This window comes from Borostomias antarcticus, assembly GCF_949987555.1.
Source record: "Borostomias antarcticus genome assembly, chromosome: 18".
Taxonomy (NCBI): Eukaryota; Metazoa; Chordata; class Actinopteri; order Stomiiformes; family Stomiidae; genus Borostomias; species Borostomias antarcticus.
Genome location: NC_140251.1, coordinates 10,555,339 through 10,582,048, shown reverse-complemented (window position 1 = coordinate 10,582,048; position 26,710 = coordinate 10,555,339). Strand labels below are relative to the sequence as shown.

General features: G+C 47.8%; 1 protein-coding gene across 1 annotated transcript in view; it reads right to left on the bottom strand.

Annotated features, from left to right (window-relative positions):
• The window catches only part of itpr2 (inositol 1,4,5-trisphosphate receptor, type 2), a 98,256-nt gene that overhangs the window by 16,282 nt on the left and 55,264 nt on the right, over positions 1-26,710 (bottom strand). The window contains exons 38-52 of the mRNA XM_084452887.1: positions 17,157-17,277; positions 16,780-16,967; positions 15,069-15,252; positions 13,450-13,706; positions 12,816-13,016; positions 12,468-12,578; positions 11,650-11,745; positions 11,344-11,463; positions 6,099-6,215; positions 5,412-5,604; positions 4,956-5,081; positions 4,485-4,660; positions 3,311-3,475; positions 2,619-2,802; positions 940-1,035 (exon numbers count right to left, since the gene is read on the bottom strand). Coding sequence (XP_084309013.1) covers positions 940-1,035; positions 2,619-2,802; positions 3,311-3,475; positions 4,485-4,660; positions 4,956-5,081; positions 5,412-5,604; positions 6,099-6,215; positions 11,344-11,463; positions 11,650-11,745; positions 12,468-12,578; positions 12,816-13,016; positions 13,450-13,706; positions 15,069-15,252; positions 16,780-16,967; positions 17,157-17,277 — 2,335 coding nt within the window. The remainder of the gene's footprint in view (positions 1-939; positions 1,036-2,618; positions 2,803-3,310; positions 3,476-4,484; positions 4,661-4,955; positions 5,082-5,411; positions 5,605-6,098; positions 6,216-11,343; positions 11,464-11,649; positions 11,746-12,467; positions 12,579-12,815; positions 13,017-13,449; positions 13,707-15,068; positions 15,253-16,779; positions 16,968-17,156; positions 17,278-26,710) is intronic.

Below are 26,710 nucleotides of genomic sequence, written 5' to 3'. Positions count from 1 at the left end.
GGTGATTACTGTTTTTTTGCTTCCCTCTGGAATATGTAGAGAGTGGGTCGTATGCCCACCTCCCTTGTTCTCTGTAAAGCGCATTGTGTTGCCTCTGGGTATGAAATACGCTATATAAATAAAGCTTTGATTGATTGATTTGATTGATGTCCTAAAAAAAAAGCCAAATGTAGTTGCTTGCAGCATAAGTACAGTACCTGGCCAGAGAGCCAGATGAATAGGTAGCCCCTTAATGTGAAAAATAAAAGATTGGGGGTTGGGAGTGGGAGGCCTATTTGGAGAGGGTGAGAGATGGAGGGATGGAAATAGACAGAGCAGCAAAGGAGGAGGGGGTGAGGGGGCTGGCCAGGTCACGTGCACGCCCCGGTGTGTAGTGCAGGTGATCCATAGATCCACAGGGAGAGAGAACAAAGAGCAGAGTGAGTCACCTCATCTTCCTCTTTCAGCTCCAGCCCCTGCTGTACTGAGCCCAGCCCCAGCCTCTGTCCCAGCCTCAGCCCCTGTACTGAGCCCAGCCCCAGCCTCTGTCCCAGCCTCAGCCCCTGCTGTAGAGCCCAGCCCCAGCCTCTGTCCCAGCCTCAGCCCCTGTACTGAGCCCAGCCCCAGCCTCTGTCCCAGCCTCAGCCCCTGTACTGAGCCCAGCCCCAGCCTCTGTCCCAGCCTCAGCCCCTGTACTGAGCCAAGCCCCAGCCTCTGTCCCAGCCTCAGCCCCTGTACTGAGCCAAGCCCCAGCCTCAGCCCCTGTACTGAGCCCAGCCCTAGCCTCTGTCCCAGCCTCATCCCCTGTACTGAGCCCAGCCCCAGCCTCAATGTGGTGTGACAAGCACAGAGTCCAGTAGGAAAAAAGGTCATTTTTGCATATTATATAATAAAGTGTCTTGAAAAGTACTACACAAATAAAATGTATAATTTGTCATCATCATTGAGAGTGTAACTTACCAGTGAGGTCAGACACAGGGAGGCCATCTTTCAAACAGGTGTCATCTTTCAAACAGGTGTCAACACCAGCATCACTACTGAAGAAGCTCTGCTTCCCTGGAATAAGGAAGTTACATTCATTTAAATGATGGCAAACCCCTTCTGGTTAATAAGAACAAGTTCAAAGGCACTACTGTGGATAGTGCACAGAGAACCTAACTACGTATAGAGAGGCCAACACACCACACCAACACCCTTGGTACTGTACACTCAGCTAGACAGACCAGGGACAACAGACACAGCCCTTCCTTGGACCAACAGACCCACACGCGCACACGCACACACGCACGCACACACGCACACACACACGCACAGAGCCCCGCCTAGGAGCTTGTTACATAACCCAGTTGTGTTGCACTCCGCACGGCCAGCACCACGTTATGCAACAGGTGCACGTGATTACAGGTTGTCTCCCTGACCGCCAGAGTGCCGTGCCAGAAATCATGTATGCACAACCGTACGAATACACACACACACACAAACTCACACATGGTTTCATGCACTCACGCTCCTGAAACCACACACACTGCTGAGCAGGCATGTGAGTAACCACACATACATGATTCACACACATTTAGACAGAATGACACAAATAGACAAAAGTGATTCTCTACAGCTCACTGAGAGACAAGTCAGGCAAGATGCAAAAAATAGAAAATAGCCCAGTGACCTTTGTTCATCATTATGTTCCAACACACGCGCTCACACACACACACACACAGAGTTCCGGGTGTGTGTTTCTGAACAGTGTACAATCACCAGAGAACAGCAGCCTAATCACCTGACAACTGGTAAAACCTAGATCAGCCATGTTTGCAGTCTGGATATAGACTGACAGATGGCGATAGTCTGGATGTAGACTGATAGTGGTAGTGTGGATGTAGTTTTATAGATAGTAATAGTCTGGATGTAGACTTAGTGATAGTCTGGATGTAGACTGAGAGATAGTGATACTCTGGATGTAGACTGATATATACTGTTAGTCTGGATATAGACTGACATATAGTGATAGTCTGGATGTAGACTGATAGATAGTGATAGTCTGGATGTAGACTTATAGTGATAGCCTGAATGTAGACTGATAGATAGTGATAGTCTGGATGTAGACTGATAGATAGTGATAGTCTGGATGTAGACTGATAGTGATAGTCTGGATATAGACGATAGTGATAGTCTGGATGTAGACTGATAGATAGTGATAGTCTGGATGTAGACTTATAGTGATAGTCTGGATGTAGACTGATACTGATAGTCTGGATGTAGACTGATAGATAGTGATCGTCTGGATGTAGACTGATAGATAGTGATCGTCTGGATGTAGACTGATATATAGTGATAGTCTGGGTGTAGACTGATAGATAGTGATAGTCTGGATGTAGACTGATAGTGATAGTCTGGATGTAGACTGATAGATAGTGATAGTCTGGATGTAGACTGATACTGATAGTCTGGATGTAGACTGATAGATAGTGATAGTCTGGATGTAGACTGATAGATAGTGATCGTCTGGATGTAGACTGATATATAGTGATAGTCTGGGTGTAGACTGATAGATAGTGATGAGGACAGATAGATGAGAGATGGGGCTGCGGTGGGGGATGAGCTATTGAGGGTTGAGAGGTTGGTCTGAACCTCCTGACCTGGGTTGGGAAGGCGGTCCACCTCCATGCGGAAGTCATCTTTGAGGAAGAGGAAGCCGACGATGGAGAAGAAGTAGACGAGGAAGAGCGCCAGTACGGCGGTCAGCACAATGGAGCGTCCATTCCGCGTCACACTCTTGATCACGTTCAGCAGCGTCTCCTCGCGGTTCACCAGGTCAAACAGCTGGGAGGACACACACACACACACACACAAAGCAGTGATACGATGGCCGAGGGTGTGTTCATAAATGCGCTCTGAGAATCTGCTCTGATTTCAGAGTGCTTGGGTTTCAACGTCATAGAGCGCTCTGAAATCAGTTAATTTACGAACGGTCAGTTTGCTCTGGCAAACCGCATTTTCAGTCAGAGCACCCAGTGCGTGCGCTGAGTGCTCCCAGAGCGCAGTGCTCTGAATTTTCAAACGGGGACGCTCGGAGCGCTCTGAATTTCCGAACAACCAGAGAGCACTCCAGGTACACTCCGAGTGCATTTACGAATGCATGTAATGTGTAATTTTGTGTTCAGTTTATATACACTCACAAAGGCTGACATTTTTTTCAGATCTTTTTGGTTTTATGTTGAAGTCTACCGTCTTATTGGTTGATGTAGTTGAAGAAGGGGTGTGGTTTTATGTTGAAGTCTACCATCTTATTGGTTAATGTGGTTGATGAAGAGTGGGTGTGGTTTCTCACCAGAAAGCTGTAGAAGAACTCATGTACGAAGAGCCCTAGCATGCAGACAATGACGTAGCCCACATGGTAGAGGAAGGGGATATCCAGGAGCAGAGCTTGGTAGCCTCGCGTGAACGTGCCCTGGTTCCCCACAAAGCTCACCAGGAACACTAGCTTGTTGAGCAGCTGGAGGAGAGGAGCAGGGTTATCTGTCATGCTCCGATGGAAGAGCATCATTCTGATGCATGTTCAGAAGAGCAAGATTAGATCTTAAGTAAACGTCTGAAGTAGAGCAGTACTGTAAATCACATATCAAGCTAGGACTGATATCTGTCATAGTCCAATGGATACACTGAATGGAGGAGCATCAGGACTCAGGACTGATATTATCCTATAATAACTTCAAATAATATGTTTTAAAAGTGGACTGAAATGGAAGCCAGGGCTGCCTGTAGAGTTCCTCTAAAGCAGGCTTAGAAGCACTGAACTACACCCTACCCAATATGGGAAACAGAATATCTCTGTCTGAAATCTCTATCTGGAGTTGCAATAAAAATGTGAATTGCATGAAATGGCACGAAATGCATTATACAATGACAAGACTGATAGTGATAGTCTGTATGTATAGCCTGGATGTAGACTGATAGTGATAGTCTGTAGACTAATAGTGATATACAGGTATAGTGTTTGTCTGGATGTAGAGTGATAGTGATAGTATGGATGTAGACAGATAGTGATAGCTTAGCTATAGCTGGATGTAGACTGATTGATAGTGATAGTCTGGATGTAGAGTGATAGATAGTGATAGTCTGGACGTAGAATTATAGTTATAGTCTGGATGTAGACTGATAGTGATAGACTGTAGACTAATAGTGATATACAGGTATAGTGTTTGTCTGGATGTAGAGTGATAGTGATAGTATGGATGTAGACAGATAGTGATAGCTTAGCTATAGCTGGATGTAGACTGATTGATAGTGATAGTCTGGATGTAGAGTGATAGATAGTGATAGTCTGGACGTAGAATTATAGTTATAGTCTGGATGTAGACTGATAGTGATAGACTGTAGACTAATAGTGATAGTCTGGATGTAGACTGAGATAGTGATAGTCTGGATGTAGAGTGATAGATAGTGATAGTCTGTATGTAGACTGAGATAGTGATAGTCTTGGTGTAGCCTGCTGGCTGACTCACGTTGGCAGCCCCCAGCAGCAGCAGGGCGGGGCCCAGACCCAGTGTATAGATGGAGCGCAGTATGACCACCACCAGGAAGGGGACGAGGCCCGCAGGCTTGGGCAGGAGGAAGAGCATGGCGGTGCACACGCCCAGTGCCACCCACAGCAGCAGGGACACCAGTGGGGGCAGGACACCTGGTACAAACAACAACAACAACTTTAAAAAAATAAGAGTAACAAAACCACATTGGTGTTGTGAAAAGAGGTGGCATTTGGTGTTGATGAATTATTTAGCATGCAGCTGACTGCCTTGCAAGACAGTGTCTGAAGTGTTGAAGAAGTGTCCGTTATTCAAAATAAGCTAGAATCAGGAATTTCACTAGTTTTTAGGGAGGGCTGATATCCAAAACAGCACTCCCCCTTGACTAGTCTGTCAGAAAACGGATACAAAATGTCCGGAATGTGTTCCGAGGCAGAGAAGAGAGCTCACCCTCATCTCCGTCGTCTCCGAAGGGGTAGAAGAGCGCGACCGCCACGTTGACCAGCACGGCCAAGTAGAAGGAGATGCTGCCCCACAGAGAGATGTGGCGGGAGAACCAAAATAGAGCCAGATTCTCTATTCACACACACACACACACACACACACACACACACACACACACACACACACACACACACACACACACACACACTCACACACACACACACACACACACACACACACACACACACACACACACACACATAAATACAGGTATCCGACCTGGTCATCCAACAATTAATTTCCCTTAACAACAGATCCATGTCTTTATCACACTTTTTTCATTGTCATTTGCATTACTGCAAACCCATCAATTCATCCCCTCTCATCACAACAAACTAATCACCACCATCACCACTTAACGACCATTGTTATTGCTCTCATATTCCATCATGCCGGCCTTACTGCGAATCTTTCTCTGCCACCTCATCTCGTTGTAGAGATCATCAAACTGCTGGAAGAAGTCGTTGACCTTGCTGCCTTGGTCGTCCCTCTCAGTGGTGGTGAAGACCCTCACCTTGGACTCCTCTGTCAAGTACTCACAGATGTTGGGCACGGGGAACACGATCTGCTCCATGGTGCGGTCGTGACGCACAATCTGGGGAGGGACAGGACAGGAAGATCTCACTGATCTGACCGTCTCCATTACTGTATATGTTCTCATATGTCATAGAGGACTACTTGTAACTCAATTATTACATTCCTGATCCGCAATGTGTGAAGCAGCCCCATGCAGCCACAGCTAGCTAGCTCTGCGTCAGTTCTGTTTACTAACACAGCTTCACAGGCTGTTCAGGGGCAGTACTGGACTCCACCCACCCTGTATGTTTTCATTCATTGTGATAGTGAACAACAGTGTAAGCCAGTTGGGGCTGCAATGGTGTTCTTTAACACATTGCAGAACAGGGCTTTAAATCATCTATATCCTTGTTGAAGAGTACCGTATGTGGTAGGGCTGTTTGAGGCAACTGTGTTTAACCAGGAACAGTACATCTACAGTGCTACTCCTTCATGTCCCCTGGCACTGGAAAGCTAAGGGGCCTGACAGTGTTTGTTATTGAGGCCTACCTCAATCTTGTTACTGAGGCCTACCTCGATCTGGGCCGTGTGGTTGGCATAGTAACTGAGGGCGTCATCCTCTTCATGGTCTGGGTCCAGTCCCGGCCCCGGCCGCAGGCTTTGCTGCAGGATCTTATTGTGTCTGGCCAGCTAGGAACCAGAGGGACATCGGGTCAAATCCCTGATGGTAAGGTACAGTATACTGTATGGTATAAGCTGTACGGTATAAGCTATAGGTATATTATACACTCTCATACTGTAGTTCAAGGGGGTGCTTTCGGATTCCAATAATTGCTGCGATGTCCAGATAAGAGTATCGAGTTCATGTCCTTAACGTTTTGGAGAGCTTTGGATATGGTCTAGTACTGCACACTTTCCACTAGCAAGGTGGCTAATGCTAACCGTAGCAAGTGAGGTTCTCTGAAGCATAGACGGCCTGTGCTATGTTTCACCCGTTTCAACTGAAACAGGCCCCGCCCTCGCTAGGGCCCCCGACTATAATTAGATAGTCCCCCCTTTCCTCTCACTAAGAACATGACTGACGGTGTCAAAAATATGAACTAGTAAATTCTCAAACTAAAGCAAAAACACATAATTAAAAATAATCTCTATAAGCAATTATTTGGGGTTAAATAATCCTACCAGGCCAAAAGTTCATTTGTCGGAATTTCGGAAATAGTCGGACTAGTCTATAAGCAACGAAAACAGTCTAAATTGAGCACAATTTAATCTATACGGTTAAAATGTTTTTTTGTTTTTTTTTACAGTAGATCCGACAGGTCTAGTTCAATAATTCGTTTGAGTATTTCAAATATCTATTTTTATTTCGATCAGCCGCATGGCCTACACTTGTCAATGCGTGCAGCCAATGGCCTGGCGACTTACGAAGTTGATTAAACACATTTCAAACATCATTGTGTGATCTGAATTACAGTTCAAATAATTAGTTTGAACTAAATGAATACAAGTAGAATCCGCTTATAGTGATCACGGTTATAGTGATCATCCGCTTATAGTGATCAAAAAGCTTGGGACAGAATCATTCCTATACAAATGCAGTTTAAATAAATCGCCTATAGTAATCATGTAATCCGCTTACAGTGTTCATTTTGGGTCTTTTCTTTTACCGTAGCCTACGTACTACACCTCGCGGCACCCGTCTGCTTTCAGCTAGCTACCTGGCTTGTCCTAGCTTCGTACACTGTGCAGTGCAGCTATGTCGGGAAAAAGAAAAGCGCTTTCTCTCAGTGAAAACTAGAGTCTCCTCGAACGATATGACAAGTTGCCAAAAACTAGTCAGCGAGATGCTGCAGAGAAGCTTGCTGTTCCCCAGGCTACCTTATGTAGTCTCCTCAAGCAGTGAGAAACTTTATGGAGTTGTTGAAGGAGTGGGATCGCAAATTGAGCCAAAAGAGAAAGAAGATTCTGCTGCTTGTTGACAACTGTACGGCCCATGATATGAAGAACACCACACTGAGAAACATCCGAGTTGAGTTCCTGCCAAAGAACACAACTTCAATTCTCCAGCCATGTGACCAGGGATCATCAGAACAGCTAAAGCTTACTTTCGCAAGGAGATGGCGTGCACTGTATTGCATCGGATTGTATTTATTTTTGTGTGGACCGACCAACCGAACGAGCTGGATACAGGTGAAGCACAGTCTTTTTCAACAAAAAACAATTCTGCGATCTAGCGGTCAGGGACATTGAACAAACGTTGATAGGGGCATCAGTGGATTTGACTCGACCCACAGAATCCAAGAAGCCCAAACATGACATGTTTTGAGTTGAATTCGGTTATAATAATCATCCACTTATAGTGATCAATTTGACCTGGCCGGACGTGATCACTATAAGCGGATTCCACTGTAATAACAAAGCATGCCTTAATTAAAAGAAATCACACTGTTGTGAATATGGGTCAATGGTAATTGAATATGGGTCTTTTATTTTATTTATTTTTTTCTTCTTATAATTGCTCTTGAAACGGGCCCCCAGATGGTTAAGGCCGGCTCTGCTCTGAAGTGCCTTAATTACGGTCAGAAACATCTGCATCCTACACTCCCATTAAATGCAAAAACAAGCAGAATCTGAATGTTAAAATCCTGGAGTGCCTCTTGTAATTCTGAGGGACCAGGATGGAAGAGCCTTCTCTGCTTTGATAAATGTCAGGCCAGTTTTACAACCAGGTGTTACCCAATAAATCTGGGGTTATGTAGCCATGTGTTAGCTATCTATTTATCCTGCCTAGTGCCTACTGATCTCCAGTCCCCTCCCTCGTTTATCATTTACTTTAGCTGATGCGTGGTTTTAGAATTGTTTTAGAATTCACATTGGTTGTGGATGAGGTGAGCTACACCCAGTAGCACTTTTAGCATATGGAAAGAAATGCGGTGTATAAAAATAATGTACCAATAATATTATTAGGGGTCCTACGGCAGTAGGAACCCTGTTATGATTCATCCATAGGTGGCGCTATAGTAACCAATTCAAAACGCAAATTTCAAAATGCTGGCATTTTCACTCCATTTAACGAAAATGCATGAAACTTGGTATACTTATGTCTTTCCTCATGTGGAACAAATGTACCTATAGTCTCTGCCTGATGAATCTGGCTATAGCTTGAAAATTTGGCAAAACATAAAAAGTAACTCCTCTTAAACCGTAAGTCGGATTGGTCAGACATTTCGTGAAACTACGTGTATGCCATAAAGGTTGTTAACAGCTAAGAAATTCAATCTAAGATGATAGTCAAATTATTGATTGATCTACACATCTACAACGGTCGCTTCAATACAAGTCAATGGATTTCATAAAATGATCAATAAAACCCTACAGGATTCATACTTTGCGGCGAATTTGATGTCAGAACACGAACGGACACCAATTACCCCCTCGGTGAGCTTCTTGTCTTTGAAATCGAGAGTTTAACATGTTTTTGAAAGATCTTTCACGGTGCCCACCCACATCCATTGTATGACCTAAACGGTGGTAGAGCAATTATCAGGCTCTCTCAAAAGTGCTAGTTTTGCCAACTTTTTGATCTGAGCCATTGTATATGATCATAAGTAACCTTAAAACAGGGCTAAACATGCATTTTCCCTTTACTACTCCTTTAACATGAGTGGATCGAAAGCTCCAAGAAAGTCCTATTTGAACTCTACCCAGGCATGACACAGCGGTGTGTTGCCCACAAAGGGCCACAGAAAGATGCAAACAATGATGGTAAGACCTGTCTTAAACTACTTAACGAGGCTGGTGAAAACGTCCTTCACTTTGTGTCCCATCACTTAGACGAGTTACCGCCAGTGACTTTTAACAGCCTTGATGTCCCTTGCCTGTTCAGAAAATTGAGCGCTTAAGCGCAGACATAACCTCTATGAAGAAGGCCATGTGTGAGCAGTCAAGTGCCTGCGATGATCTCCGTGGGATAACCGCAGATATGAACTAACGCTTGAGTGTCATTGAGCAACCCGGCGTCGTGTTGCAGAAAACACAGACCCTGCGCCCGGAACTACGGCCCTGAATGCCCGCGTTGAGGAGACAGCTGGTGGGAGTAGGCATGAAGTGGCAACGTCGCCTGCATGGAGCCGTGTAGTAAAGAAAGGAGAGCGCAAGCAAGCTCCTGGAAATACTACAGCACAGAACACGCCTCGTTTGAATCTTCCCAGAGAGAAGAAGATGTACGGCATCGTTGGAACCGGTGCTGTGGGGAACATACACACTGTAAAGACGAAGCTGGTGAGTGTGTTCGCAACTAAATTCTCGCCTGACCTAGACTCAGAGACGCTGGCTAGTTACCTCAAAGACCAACTCTCTAGAGATGTAGCCTGCCATAAGATAGACAATGACCATAATCAGTACAGCTCTTTCAAGGTATCAGCCGAATGCAAAGATGTAAGCGAGATGTACGAGCCACAGCTGTGGCCAGAAGGGACCTATGTAAGGCGTTTTTATGAGGAACGTAAGCCTAGGACTGCTGCGGGGGCACTCGATGACTGCTGCTCGACACAGACATACATGAACTATGAGAGTTGTGTCTTATAACTCGCGTGGACTGCCCCTCGGACGGGGCGCTGGAGCGAAAGCACAACGCGTTGTTATTGACAAGCTCCTAGAGAACGCTGATGTCTTGTGTGTACAGGAGACTTTCTTAGCTACATAAGATCTGGACAAACTCAATTCTGTACATAATGATTTCCATGGGGCAGGGGAATCTACAACTGACCCATCATAACTTGTCAGGTGTGTCTTTTGTTCTCCACTTGTTGAGTGTGTACCTTAGTTTTATTGTTTAGTCTTTGGTTTTGGTTATTGCCCCTTGTGGTGCCTTTAACAAACATTTTGTGGAAACTGCAGAAACCTTCATGTTACATGCACCTGTGACATTTACAGTACATGCAACCCTTATAATTGTGATGTTTAAGTCATAGTGTGAAACCATCTACAGTATGGCTTCTCACATGGCAGGTAATTCAACAAGAGTTCAAGCCCAGGGGGATGCAGAATAAAAATGCTAATGCATACTCAGGCATTGTGCTGTGTGACATGATTTTTTAACAATATTTTTAATTTGTAGCTGTTACTATTTCTTCATCTTGTTTGCATCTCTTTATCTGACCAGTCTATTGTTTGCTTACATCTCAATCAGTCTCACTTGTTCAATCCAGTCAATTCAGTCAATCAGTGAATCCATGCTCAGTCCAGAGTCCCACAACTCATTCCCATCATAGTATGTAGGCCTACTAATGTTCATACAGGATTCCTATGGTGTAAATATCTAGCTGTGACATTTGTACTTTTTTTTAGGTCAAACTGCCAGCTTCTCACTTGGCTCAACAAGAGCACGATCTGCCTTTGGTGTCTATGGTTGTGACTGTGAGTTCAAGCTGATGAGAGCATGATAATAGTCGTATGACGACTTCAGAGACAGAAGATGGTTCAATGGTTGTTGACCTTTGCTAGTTCCAGACCGTCCCAGAACTGTGGCTGGTCATGATGAAACTAGTCAGTTGGAAGAGCCAGAAATACCCTGTCTGTCACATTGGTCTACCGTGGGCGAAAACAGAAGTGAAAACACTCAAGAGAGAAACAATCCCTGTGAGACTCAACATAGTGTGCCGAGCCTGGGTCGATGTGTGCCACCTCCTATACATGGAGTCACAGTGGTGGCCCCTTGCTAGGTGACAGGAGTGAGTCAGGCTCCCTGGGGGGCGAAGACACCTTCTACTCTCACTCATTATCACACACACACACACACACACACATACACACTCACCTGGTGAGCTAGGATGTAGATGTTGTGCCCCACGTCTTTGGGTTTGATCTGGTACCAAACACCGTTGTCCTCTGTCTCCGTCTCTAGAGCTTGTACATAGGTCTCCTTCATCACATCCACCTGGAAGGAACGCACACACACACACGCACATACGCACACACGCGCACACGCACACACGCGCGCACACACACAGACACACACACAACATTAACACACAACTGCGGTAGGTAACATAAAAGTGTCTTCTCTGGGAATTTTGGGGATAAGTTTGGTGTTCCAGAAAAGCCCTTTATGACAACCACTCACTAGTTCGTTGGGCCTCATCTTGAAGAGGATCTTCTCAGCGTTCTCGCTGTCATGGCGACTCTCCATGATAGCCAATAGGAGCTTGGAGGCGTTGTTCTGCAACAGAGCGTGTATGAATTCACTGATGTGACGAGCATCACATGAACATTCTGCAACAGTTTGGAATGCCGTTGTTTTGAGCCAGGTAAAGCACACGGAGCGAGTCTGTCGCACACACGAATCGTCAGGCGGACTTTACAGATGAGTCCATTTTCCAGGCTGTCACACAGCGGCTTCTAGAACGCAGCTTGACCCGCACCGCCGCTTTCCTTCGAGTTCGAGGAAGGTAAGACGGGCGCCTCAGAGATCACATTAACTGACAGCCTATCCAGCGTTTCATAGGGGTGGCTGCCGTTACTGCTGCAAAACACGTCTGACATCTCAGACGTTTTCTTCTTTGTACTTTCCAGTCAACAAGCATACGGATGAACAGATCACTGAGATATTATACATCTGCCCCTCCTGATCTCCATCATGATGAGGACGGGAGCTCTGTAAACAACCACGCCTACACCATGTGATGTGTGTGTGTCTCACCGCGTGACAAATAAAGATGTTTGTTTGTTGTTGTCAAACATATCCAGGATAAGGGGGTCTATTAAACAGACAGAGATTACTGTTGGAAAGCTATCATCATCATCTGTAGCCTCATCTGCAGCCTCATAAAGTGGTTGTTCAGACTCTGTATCTCTGTATATATCCAACATGCGGAGTGGTCTCTGGGGGCTCTCATGGTGTGTGTGTGTGTGTGTGTGTGTATTGTGTACAAATTTGCCTACCTTGAGTTCCATGACCAGGTCGAGGCGCTGCTTCCCCAGAGGGTTAATAGAATTCACGATCAGCGCGATGATGATGTCGATGCCGTTGGACTCGTGCTTGGCTATGCAGGACTGGAGGCAAGCAGAGGTTAGAGGTATAATATTCAACACTTCACATGTATACAGCTAGAACCTCTAATGGTAGTTCTAATGGTAGAAGCCTACCTGGTTCTAGTGGTAGTAGCCTACCTGGTTCTAGTGGTAGTAGCCTAGCTGGTTCTAGTGGTAGTAGACTACCTGGTTCTAGTGGTAATAGCCTACCTGGTTCTAGTGGTAGTAGCCTACCTGGTTCTAATGGTAGTAGCCTACCTGGTTTTCGTGGCAGGGACCCTGGCAGTACTCAGTGATGGTCTCCAGGGTCTGGCGGACCAGGTCCACGTTCCCCTCATTGATGTACAGGCCCAGCAGGCCCAGTCCGCCCGTGGTGCTGCCACAGATGCAGTCCAGGAACTGCAGAGTCTCACACACCAGGTTGTAGTTGGTCTTGTTTTTCTGGTTCCTTAGAAAGTTCTGGGGGAACGAGGGACAGAGAGAGAGAGAGAGAGAGGAGGAGGAGGAGGAGAAGCCATGGTCATTATATGGTGTGTGAATAGTATGGCACTGAACTGAGATGAGAATCACTGACTACCAGCAGAGAAGAGAAGATGAAGATGACTATGTGTCCTCCTCTGACAGACAGACAGACGGACAGACAGATAGACAAGCAGGCAGACAGACAGACAGACAGACAGACAGACAGGCAGACAGGCAGAGACAGACAGACAGACAGACAGACAGACAGACAGACAGACAGACAGACAGACAGACAGGCAGACAGACAGACAGACAGGCAGAGACAGACAGGCAGGCAGACAGGCAGAGACAGACAGACAGACAGACAGACAGACAGACAGACAGACAGACAGACAGACAGACAGACAGTCCATCCATACAAGTACTGTACCTGCAGGTCTCTGTTATGGTTCTCACACAGCAGCTGGAGGTAGCGGAGGATGGGCTTCATGATGGTGATGGCCGGGCTCATCTGGGTCTCTTCCGCGGCTTCCTCGGCCCCGCCGGGGCCCTCGCTGGCCGGCCCTGCCACCTCCAGGTCCGGGTCCAGCTCCTTACGGAAGGCACAGAAGGCCTTGGAGGTGGCGGAGGAGGCCTCCCTCAGCTGACCACGCATCTCTGCTCTCATATGGAGCCCCGAGTCCCTCCCTGAGAGGTGCAGATTGGAGGGGGGAGAAGAGAGGAGTAGAGAGGAGAGGAAGGGGGGGGGGGGAGGAGAGAAGAGGAGAGGAAAGGAGAGGGGGTAAACTGGCCACCCGGATGCTTAGAGAAACTGTGTTCTGCAGTAATACTTGTATGTCTTGTGTGCTGCTCACTGTGTAGTGTATGTGCACAGACAGAACTGTTTTTCAACGCTTCCCTTGTTTGTCAGTCTGATCTGATCACATGACCTCCGCTGACTTACAGTACGTGACTCAGTGATTCCTGTGACCCTCTGGCAGGGTGGGGGCAGTGGAGGGGCTGTGCAAGAGGGGGGAGGCTGTGCAGGGAGGGGGGGGGGGGGGGGGGGGGGGGTGAGCGAAACATGAATACAGCCCGGCTGAGTACAATGCTGCTTTGATAAGACTTGTGATCTAGCCCCTCTCATGGCCTTTCGACATGTGAGCACAGCCATGGGGCCCGAACAGGAAACACAACAGAAACAGAGAAATACCCCCCTCCCCCGCCACACACACACACACACACACACACACACAGACACACACACACACACACACACACACACACACACACACACACACACACACACACACACACACACACACCAGGGGCAGGAAAACCCCAGAGACAGCTGTAGTCACTCTCTTCATTAACGGTTCATAGCCCCGCTGGTCCTAGTGGCAGAACAAGAGGCTGTCTGTTACCCTGGTGTCATTCAAGAGAATGGGTATAACCTCTGACCTCTGGCTGCACAGCAAGCAGGACCACCACGCTAAACCCAGGTTCCTGTTTAGTAAATGCTCAGGAAGCACTGTAATATCTAGACTAAACAGGAAAGCACCTCAAACATTGTGAGTGACATTTGTACATTGTTTACATACCCCATCTCCTCTTTTAGGGAAATCATGTAAAGAACTTTCAGGAGATCAAAGTAATAATGATACAGCAAAATTGTATCATGCCTATTACAGCAGACGGTGTTCTGATTGGGTCGTGTCGAGCGTCCTGTTTCTGCTCTAGACCCCCGATCTCCCCGCCTTCCACTAGTCTCCATGGAAACTAATAGGGTCAGAACAAGCATCCCTGACCTAGTGACTCAGCATATCCCAAACTCCCTCGCTTTCTCCCTCTCTCTCTCTCTCTCTCTCTCTCTCTCCTTCTCTATTACCTCCTGTTTCTCCCTTCCCTCCCCCACTCCCTCTCTCTCTCCTTCTCTTACTTTCTCTTTCTCCCATTTCTCACGCCCCTCCCTCCTTCTCTCTCTCTCCTTCTCCCTCTCTCTCTCTACTTCTCCCTCTCCCCCTGGGCCTGGGAGCAGGGCCAGTAGACAAGAGTAGTTGACGGCCATACCCGTCTTCTTGAAGCAGACAGTGACGGCGTCCCCGTCCTCGTCCCTCTTCCTGCTGCCCAGCTCAAACATGTTGACGGAGACGGTGGAGCGGATCTCCTGCTGCGCAAGGCGCATGTGGTCGTGGAAGACCTTGAAGAACCGCTCTGACTTCTTCTGCTTGTACAGCTGGTTGTAGAACGAGTTCTGGACCAGGGAGAAGACAGAGGACAGTAGATATGTCAATATTAGATAATGTTGATAGTGTAGATTTGAGTGTCAGATAATCAAATAAGACAAAGATCAGATGATGATGTTTCTAATCACCCCGGGGAGGTTGTGGCATCACCATGCCAACATGAAAGACAACATACACACACACATGCACGCACACACACAAGATAAGAAGAAAACTAAATCAACACAACAATGCAACTTTATCATGAGTAATAAATAGTACAGATATGAGGGCTAAAGGCCATCACAGAAGGTGTGAGTGAGTGCATGAATGTGTGTGTGTGTGTGTGTGTGTGTGTGTGTGTGTGTGTGTGTGTGTGTGTGTGTGTGTGTGTGTGTGAGTGTGTGTGTGTGTGTGTGTGTGTGTGTGTGTGTGTATGTGTGCGTGTGTGCAGGCATGCAAACTGGTTAGGGGCGGAAAAAGGTGAGAAGGATGCGTGAGCAGAGAAAAGACCTTCTAGGGGGGTCGGGGTATGCAGGGATTTTTTTTAAATAAGCTACTACTGTAAATGACAATTAAAAAATATATAAATCAATTTTATTTATTTTAGACAGAACAAAATAAAGTTCAAAGTAGTTTGGGGCGCCTGTGGCTCTGGAGGTAGAGTAGATCGTCCAATGACTGTAGGGTCAGCGGTTCGAATCCCGGCTCTTCCTGTCCACATGTCCTTGTGCAAGTACCCCAAATTGCTCCCAATGAGCAGGTTAGCACCTTACATGACAGCTACTGCCATTGGTGTGTGAATGTGTGAGTGAATGGGTGAATGAGAGGCCACTGTAAAGCTCTTTGGATATAAAGCGCTATATATGTGCAGTCCATTTACCATATTAAGTGCAATGTAGGCTACCTATTAATATGCTCACATTTACTAAGGAAATTAACAAAATGGCAGCCACATCACAACTATTTCATGGGCTGAATTAGCAACTAGTCCATGTAGTGAATTAGCTACTAGTCCTACTCCTACCTGACTAAGTGGTACTGTGAGAAAAAAAACCATACAGAAACGAGTCACATCCCTAAATGAATCCATTCCGCTTTCATTGCGTGAGAACAGCCACGTTTCTGAAAATCCAAAGCAGGTTTTTCTCATTACCTTGGCGCAGTTACCTTGCGGTGAGAGAAACGTAGCATGCAGCTGAGCGGTCGGTGGGGAGTGCCAGGCAAAATAAATGGAATTTGAAAAAAGTGGGGGGGATAAAACTTTTTTGGGGAATATGACGACCTGGGCTCTCGATGTACTGTGACTAGCGAGTTGATTGGCTCAATTTTGCTTGCTGCCTTTTTACTGACTGTCAATGCATGCACACACAGATCCAAACACGTATCCACAGTATCAGATTTCCACGCTCCATTGGCCCCATTGGTCCACACTCACAGATTTATTGTCTTCCTATTTAAGTCGCTTTGACAGGCAGACTCTCGACCCCCCCATTTCGATGAAAATGTGCATGCCTGTGTGTGTGTATGTGTCTGCGTGTTTGCGTGCGCCCCACCTGTATCTGCGTGTTCCCCCCCCGGAGCAGGGCGATCCCCAGCAGAATGCTCTCTTCAAACACACGCAGGTTCTTTGTGCTGACAATGAGGTCGATGACCAGCTCCGACGCCCCCACACTGTCCAGCAGACACTGGATCTCCGCTATGCTGTTGCCAGGCCGGTCTGGGTCCAGCACTGGGGAGGCCCCTGGGAGACAGACACAGTCAAACAGTGGGTACTGGTACAGGTACGTAGGTACTGGTGTGTGTGTGTGTGTATATACTGGTGTGTACAGTATGTGTGTGTTTACAGGTGTGTGTGTGTACTGGTGTATGTGTGTGTGTGTGTGTGTGTGTGTGTGTGTGTGTGTGTGTACTGCAGCGTTGTTTTCAGTACCTCCAGAGGAAGTTTTGGTGAACACCCCTGCTGTGCCGCTCCCACTCCCGAACTCAGATTTAGAGTGAAGCCTTTGATTTCCAAAGTAGCGTGTGAGGAGGATCTTCCTGAGCACGGTGCCCTGTTAACCACAGAACAATCAACCCTGTTAACCACAGAACAATCAACCCTGTTAACCACAGAACAATCAACCCTGTTAATCCACAGAACAATCAACCCTGTTAATCCACAGAACAATCAACCCTGTTAATCCACAGAACAATCAACCCTGTTAATCCACAGAACAATCAACCCTGTTAATCCACAGAACAATCAACCCTGTTAACCACAGAACAATCAACACATCCTTCTGTTAATTCACAGATCATCAACATATCCTCCTGTTAACCACAGAACAATCATCCTTATAGAGTCTAACCGTACTTTGCATCTATAAAGCCTCTGAAAAATAAAGTACATTGTATGGTTAGGTAGACCAGTAGGTAGGTAGGTAGTACTTGTTTGTTTGTTTGTTTATTAGGTATGTAGTACTGCATGGCTTGTTAGTCCAAATACACGTTACCAAAACCATAGTCTCAACGGCAGACCTATGAGAGTTCCCTCACTGATACACTATGTAAGCTACGCTAACTACGTTACTGCATGCATCAGCGTTGCCTATTCTGAGTAACTGCACGATGTAATAGGCAAATCCACGAGGGACTAGATTTTATATAACCGGCACGGATTGATATAATTGTTGAAACTGCATTCTGAGAAAAGACAGGTCCCAGAGAACAACATGTGAGGGAGCGAGGAACGGCAGGTACTGATCCAGTCTGCCGCCTCCAGAATGAGCTCCCCCCTGGGAGGACACAAACACACACACACAAACACGCAACCTGAGAAGGCCACACAGACACGCATGCACACCCACACACACACACACACAGAGGCAAATGGAGAAAAGAGATAGTGTGCATGCGCGCGTGTGTGCCTGTGTACATGTTACATAACAACCTGAAGGTTGCTGGCTGGGAAATCACAAGGGAAAGGGTAACGTTAGGCAGGGGAGTGGCGTTGGAACAAATCTCTCCCTCCCTCCCGTAACCCCCCTCACCAGTCTCGGGGGAGAGGCCCGCACTCTGGTGTTACGTTACTGACCCGTGTGAGCGATCGCAGCACCTGTGCGGCAGGTAGAACACCTGCGCGCTCCCCCACAGAGCACACACACAGATGGAGCGGAGGAGAGAGGTCAGCTGGTCTCCATGGAAACCACCCCAGAGGAGCATTCCATGACAACCGATCAACCTCTGTCATAGAGAGAGAGAGAGAGAGAGAGAGAGAGAGAGAGAGAGAGAGAGAGAGAGAGAGAGAGAGAGAGAGAGAGAGAGAGAGAGGGGGGGGGCGGGGGGAAGAAAGTGGGAGGGAGGGAGAGAAAGAGGCAGCAGAGAGAGAGAGAGATAGACAGAGAGTGAGAAAGAGAGAGTGAGTCCTCTCTAAAGGCCTGTGTGGCTGCCCTAAGGGGCTGATCTGTGTTGGAGCGCGTGCGTCTGTTTGTGTGTGTGTGTGTGCGCGTCTGTGTGTGTGCGTCTGTGTGTGCGTACACGTGCTGCTGATGTTCTCTGTCTCAGTAAACACTCCATCTCATTTGCAGTCAGCAGAGACGCCTGTCTGCCTGCACCGTCTGGCTCAGCCCGCACACTCACACATGCGCGCACACACACACACACGCACGCACACACACACACACACACACGCACACACATATATACACGCGCGCTAGGCATTTCAACTGAGCTCAGAAAAGATATTCGACTTTCTCTCAAATACTTTCAGAAAATCGAATATATTTGATTATTGGTATTATATACTTTTGCATAGAAAATTATACATACAATGGAACCACTTCTAACCACAAGAGGGCGCTTGTTGCCTATTATCATGGACAAGCACCAACTGAACTCTGTTTGCACAGGATTCAAGTATTCAACTAACGTTCATACCCAGTCAACTTGGGTGACATTTAGTGCAAACAGGCTCCATTTATCATGCCTATAATAGCCAACTGAAAACAAACAAGAGGAATAGCGTATAGTTCTGATCCACTTGATCGTATTCAGTGCTTGATTACAATGTTGCCAGCTGGCTGCCAAGACGTGCTCGGATTTGAAGGAAGTATGGTATTTCCTCGCCACCTAGATAAATCTACCTAGGTAGATACAGTGGTTTTGCTGTTTTTTGGCCATGTTGAAAAGAATGAATACTAACGTTATGTGTTTTGGCATAATTAAAAGATGGGCGGGATTCGGGAGGTTTTTTTGCGCTGTAACGGTAGCCTACTAACCGAATCTACATTTTGAAGAGCAATTACGCATTTTTTCCCCAAAGTCGAAGTTCAATTATTTATTTGACAGCCCTAACGCCCGCATGTATGCACACGCACGCTCGCACTCAACACACGAGCATGGAGACACACGCACACACACACACCTACACACACACAGCTGACCACACTGGGGCCCTGAGCACTGAGGCACATCCTGGTTTGACCACCTCCTGTATGAGTGACTGTCGATGGTATCATGTTTGACATGAACATATCCCCATCCTCCCACACTGACCATGTACGTTCACACACACACACACACACACACACACACACACACACACACACACACACTGATGGAGAGTGCAGCTGAGGGGGGAAGGGAGGGGGGAGGGGGGGTGAGAGGGTTCTGTCTCCCCCCTCGGCTTCTCGCCTGCTGGCTGCGGCGAAGGGCTGTCCGGCTCTGCAGTGGAGGAAAGACAGGAGCCGGATGGAGGGATGGAGGGAGAGAGTCATGCGAGCCTGACTCATCCGTCTACTGCTGCATGGAGCAGAAAATCTCTAGTCAGGTGATGTAAGGACAGAGCCAAGAAGGGAGAGAGAGAGAGACAGAGAGAGAGAGAGAGAGAGAGAGGGGAGGAGGAGGGGGAGGAAGATTCACAAGCTAGCACCGAGCAGACAGCCAAAAAGGTTTTAAAATGTGCGCCGGCACGCCACACTGCGGCTCCACTGTCCGGGGAAAAGACGAACGTTTCAACCCCCCCCCGTCCCTGTCTGTCCGTCGACACCCCTGCAGCCAACTCCAGCTCCGCCTGCCTACCTGCGTGTGAGTGGGGAGCGAGAGGTGTACAGAGGCATACTGATCACTCTGTGCTCGCCGAGGGGGTGTCACAGGCTCAGACAGGGGAAGCTGAGAGCAGAGCTGGGGCCCAGACACCTCCCACCCCCCCCAACCCTAGGGGGGATGTCAGACAGACAGACAGGTCAGACCACGGTCAACCACAAACTTTGGCCTCAGACGAGGAAGCAGAAGTAAGTGGTGAAAGTTCAGCGCGCAGTGCAGCTCAGGGGGAGGTGTGTGGGGGAATGTTTCCCGGTGTGCGTTTCGGTCCGCCCCCGCCACGGCTGATAGAGGAGAGCTCCCCAGACAGGTGGGCATTGTTAACGGACGGGAAGTCTGCCGCGATACAATATCAAGCTGCAGTTCCTCCCGGACGAACGCAGAACTCAATGGAGGAGATGACTCTTGGCGTCGGACTTCCTGGAAATCGTTCGTCACGCGGGTGATTATGGGTTCGCTCGGGGCTCCTGTTACAAGCGGCACACCAAACATCAAAGAGCCTTTGCGCTGAATAGATGTCAAACTAGGCCCAAGCATGCTCCTCCCATGGTAGATATGATATCACAATTGGACAACATGGTACAGTAGTAGAATGTACGTGCTCTTCATCAAGAGAATACACCACCAAGTCACCTAATACAGTAGATGATGTTACCAAATGAATCATCACTGTTAAGAGACCCATCTGGTTATGAAACTGAGGTGTGGACTCGCAAACAGCTCCTTGTCACCAGGGCCAAGGTTAGACATGGATCCACCCTTCAATCAACCAATCAAGCAACCGTTCAATCAATCAACCAATCAATCAATCAATCAATCAATCAATCAGCCGTTCAGGCAAGCGACGTAGACGAGGCTGGTGTCCAGCTGTCCCAGTAGAGAGAGAGACTTCTAGAACACAGCAGATCTGTGAGCTCTCACTGCTAATGCTGCTCAAACCCCACCAGACTGTCTGGAAGTCTCTCTCTCTCTCGCCCTCTCTCTCTCTCTCCCCCGTATCTCTCTCTCCCTCCCGCTCTCTCTCCCACTGTCTATCTCTTTCTCTCCCTCCCTCTCTCTCTCCCTGTCTATCGCTCTTTCTTTCCCTCTCCCTATCTCTCTACCTCCCTGTCTTTCTATGCCTGTCTGTCTGTCTGCCTGCCTGCCTGCCTGCCTGCCTGCCTGTCTGTCTGTCTGTCTGTCTGTCTGTCTGTCTGTCTGTCTGTCTGTTTCTAGCCACAGTTCTGTAACTCTCTTTTCACGTGGCTCTACCGCTCTGTATTCTGGTAAACAACCAACACAGAACACACACACGTGCGCACACACATGCGCACACAAACGCTCGCACACAAACACAAGCACAAACACACACACACACAAACACGTGCACACACACACACACACACACGCACAAACACACCACCTAATTCTGTATTATTGGCTGCAGCCTCAGTAACATAGCCATTTAAAATGCTTTCGCCCCACTGAAAACAGGCACATCAGCAAAACAAATTAGTGCTGCATGTGAGAGCAATTGCATAGATTGGTAATTTTCAGGAAAATACAAGACAAACAAGAGAGCATAAACAAGCATTCTTCAAAATGGATGACCCTTCATCCGCGGGGTTGCCTCGGAAGTGGCACATGTGATTGGCTAACTTGGTTAGGCGCCGGGCACAGGCTCCGTTTGTGAAGAGGGCTGTGTGATGTTGGAAAGTTACATGGCGAGAGACCAGCAGGGCTTCTTTGTCTCTGATGGACAGACAGATTCGCACACACAAGCACACGCACACACACACACAGGCACACACACACACACACACACACACACACACACACACACACACAGGCACACACACACACACGCAGTCACACACACACACACACACACACACACACACATAGGCACACACACACACACGCAGTCACACACACATGCACACACGCACAAACACAAGCACACACTCACACAAAATGAGAAAGGCTGAATGACATGAACACTGCATCTCACCAGGGCATCTCCTCAGCAGCATAACAGCTGGAGGCCAGGATTGTGTACCTTTTAGCCTAATGGTCTAACTAGGGTGTGTGGGTGTGGGGGGGGGGGGGTTCAGTGTGAAGGTGAATGCCGAGTGGTACCTCTATACTCGACAGGAAGCAGAGCCCCCCCGCCCCCCGCTCCCATATCCGCTGAAGACAGGAGCACAGAAGCACAACAGCATGTGCCACTTTATCACCATGGAGACCAAACCACACACATCCCCACACTAACAGACAGAGTGAGAGAGAATGGGTAAGTAGGAGGAGAAGGGATTCTATCACCTCTATTATTAAATCATTCATTAGACAACTTCATTGAGCTCCAAGTCTCTGTTACCAGAGACGGATTACGGACTGGGCCAATGGGGCCGACGCCCAGTCAGTCAAATTTTTTTTTTATGCCAATTCTTTAGAGCCCTCTGACTACCAGAGACCCTGGCCCTCTATAGAGCCCTCTGACTACCAGGACCCCTGGCCCTCTATAGAGCCCTCTGACTACCAGAGACCCTGGCTCTCTATAGAGCCCCCTGAATACCAGAGACCCTGGCCCTCTATAGAGCCCTCTGACTACCAGGACCCCTGGCCCTCTATAGAGCCCTCTGACTACCAGGACCCCTGGCCCTCTATAGAGCCCTCTGACTACCAGGGACCCTGGCTCTCTATAGAGCCCTCTGACTACCAGGACCCCTGGCCCTCTATAGAGCCCTCTGACTACCAGAGACCCTGGCTCTCTATAGAGCCCCCTGAATACCAGAGACCCTGGCCCTCTATAGAGCCCTCTGACTACCAGGACCCCCAGCCATTCAAATACCCGTGTGGCACGGGTAGTTGAAGGTCCCGGGGCCTATTCTAGTCAGAGGGCCTGAGACGGTGGCTCTGGTAGTAAGAGGGTCCAGTAGAGGGCCAGGTGCCCAGGTAGTCAGAGGGCTTTATAGGAGGGCTGGGGGCCCTGGTAGTCAGTGGGCCCTATAGGAGGGCCAGGGGTGTTGGTAGTCAGAGGCAGTGGCGAAAATATCGATGGGGTAACCGGGGCAGCTGCCCCAGGGCCCAGAGCTATCAAGGGCCCATGTAGAAGGCAAAAAAGAAAAGTATAGGAATGGATTTTTCCACCTTTATATTTTAGGTGGGTCCTATGGATCGCATCCATGCCATGGATGTGTAAACAGAATGGTGTGGCGGGCCCTCTTCAAAGTAACCAAGCAATTGATTTGTCTGTCCAATGACCTTACCCTTGTCACACGCACCTTGCGTGGATGACCAACGTCCATCAACGTCAATTTTCCTGTTTGCGGTAGCATAACTAGGTAGCCTGAAGATAAAATGTGTAGTAAACCGAAATATAAAAGTGGCTCGCAAAAAATAATAAAAGGATAAAAAAAAACACAAGAGGGGTGTATGGCAAAATTGCCCAAATTAGATCGCTTTTTTTACGGTTACCGCCAGGAATGATAGCAATGTTAGTGTTAGCAATGACGAACTGGAGGCTAACATTGAAAGCCCTAGTAGTAGCAGCAGCTTGGCGGCATCAAGCTCGTCCTCAAGTCAAGTAGGCCTATCCACGCAGCCTTCTCTAGCCAGCTACACCGAGACTCTCGGCGAGAGCCAGAAAGATCTTTCGTTGCCGAAGTCGGATACCGCTGTGCCTGGCTGTGGTCCTAATAAGATTCCTCCCACAGACAGGGGACTCTATGGCGCTACACAGACCCCGATGCAAAGCTCAAGGGCTATATTATAGCTAATGGTCCATGCCAGCCTACCGGCCCATAGGCTCTGTGCACCAGTTTCACTACTTCCTGAAAGTCACTTGGCTTCTTTATTTCCTGTCCTATATGATTGGATTAAGTGATTAATCAGGTGTGCACTGGGTCTGCCGCACACCTGATTAATCACTTAATCCAATGATATAGGACAGGAAATAAAGATGCCAAGTGACTTTCAGGAAGTAGTGGAGCTGGTGCACAGAGCCTATTCCCCAGAAATGAAAAGCAAGGAAACAGGTGTTTTTACGACACTTATTACACCACCACTACCAAGGCAGGTATAAAACTACCACGAGCATGGCTGTGTTATTAGTTTGCAGACCGAGGTGCACCTTTCTACAGTGATGTGTGGGTCAAAGGAGTTCGAGACTGGAAACATTTATCGGAGAGGATTGAATCACATGCACAATCTCAGGGCCATGTCGGAGCGTGTGTCATATATGAACAGTGGAGGTGAGACAGGAGAATTGATGTAAGCGTGGAGAGGAATGCAAGGAATGCTGCCCATTACTGGAGACAAGTACTTCAGCGTATTGTCAAAGTTACAATCACTCTGGCCTCTTGTAACTTGGCCTTTAGAGGACATAGGGAGATTCTTGGACAGCCCAACAGTGGGAACTTTCTCAGTATAATAGAACTCTGAGCATGTTACAATACGTTTATGTTTGGGTGGGGTGTACGTGTGTGGGTGGGGCCCGAAAAATATATTTGACAACCTAATTACACTGGTGGTCAGAGGGCTTTATAGGAGGGCTGGGGGTGTTGGTAGTCAGAGGGCTCTAGTGCCCCTAGCCCTCTTAAAAAGCCCTCTGACCTCTCTCAGTTGTGCACAATGTCTCCAAGCTGTCTACTGTATAGCGTTGACGCCAACTAAATTCAGGGAATGCGCTGCACATGGGTCATAATGGACCAGTGGGTTTTTTAAGATAAACCCTATTGTACTTTCCAGACATGTTACTCGCATTATCATATGACTGGCCCCTACAGTTGGGCAGGTCCAGCCCCAGACTGTCCACCACAGCAATAAGGTGTTCAGCTAAGAATGGATCAAACTTTGCCAATAGCTCTAGGAGACCCAGGAAATGTCCATTGTGAGATGATCCCAGTAGCTCATCATCCCCCCTGAAAGGTCCACGGACGGGGCACACACACCCCATAATCCCTCCATGTCTGTTACAGTACAGAGGGAGGGCCTAGAGCTAACCTATATTACAGTAAAAAACTGCTAGATATATGTTGTAACTGTTGTATGTCACCATCCATGTGACTGATGTGATGCTGGGACAGTAGTTGGTAATATCACAGGATTGGAGGTGTGACTGCAGTATAGGCATGGAGAGCACAGCAGAGAACAGAGTTAGAAGAAGACCTGACCAGTCCTCTCTCTCTCTCTCTCTCTCTCTCTCTCTCTCTCTCTCTCTCTCTCTCTCTCTCTCTCTCTCTCTCTCTCTCTCTCTAATTCTAACACACACGCGCGCACACACACACACACACACACACACACACACACTGGTTGCCTGGCAGGTTGACTGGCAGGCTGGCTGGCTGAGTGACTGGGGATGAGTCCTGTTGTAACCTCATTGGGACAGGGATTATCCTCTGCTCCCATCAACAGACAGGGAAACCCCACGGGCACAGAGCTCACAGAGGGAGCGCCTGCACAGCAACGGCCGCCTGTCTCTGGGAGAATAGATGTGTGTGCGTGTGTGTGTGTGTGTGTGTGTGTGTGTGTGTGTGTGTGTGTGTACACTAGCTTAGCAGAGAGATGCTGGTAATCTGCAAAGCTGCTTTGCCCGAGGGCCACTGGTGTGAAAGTTGGCAACAGTGACGTAGACAGAGAGAGTGAGAGAAAGAGAGATGGAAAGAGAGAGGAGAGAGAGAGTAAGAAAGACAGAGAACGGGTGAGTGTGGGAGAGAGAGAGAAAGAGAGAGATGGAAAGAGGGAAAGATAGAGTAGGAGAGAGAGTGAGAAAGACTGAGAAGGGGTGAGTGTGAGAGAGAGGGAGAGAGAAAGAGTGTGAGAGCCAGAGACATTACATAACGGGCTATTTCTTTCCTTTGTCAATAAACTGTCTTCTTAATGCATGCACGCACGCACGCACACACACCCACACACCACACACACACACACAACCTAGAAAAGCATGATTTATACAGACAAGCCCAGGACTTGACAAACATTGCAGCCTACCTCATTATGCTCAAGGTTCCTGAAGAACCCTCTAGAACTCTCAGCAATGTAATACTAATATTGAATGAAAATAGGTGACATCAAAACCCCAACACCTATCTGAAATATTTCAACAGCATTCAATTAAAAGAGAATTTAAAATAAAACAAATATATACAATTGCCTGAATCAGAGAGTGCACCAGTCTACCGCTTGACAGCCTGGCCTGTCAGCATAAACACAGGAATTATAGCAAAGCTCCAGACATCTCTAAACCCCTTTCAAACCAGACATCAGTAAACCCTCCCAATTCCAGACCAACAGCTAGAGTGTGCCCTGACTACTGCAGATCATGCTCTCTCTCTCTCTCTCTCTCTCTCTCTCTCTCTCTCCCTCTCTCTCTCTCTTCCCCCCCCTCCTCTCTCTCTCCCTCCCCCTTCTGTCCCTGCCACGACC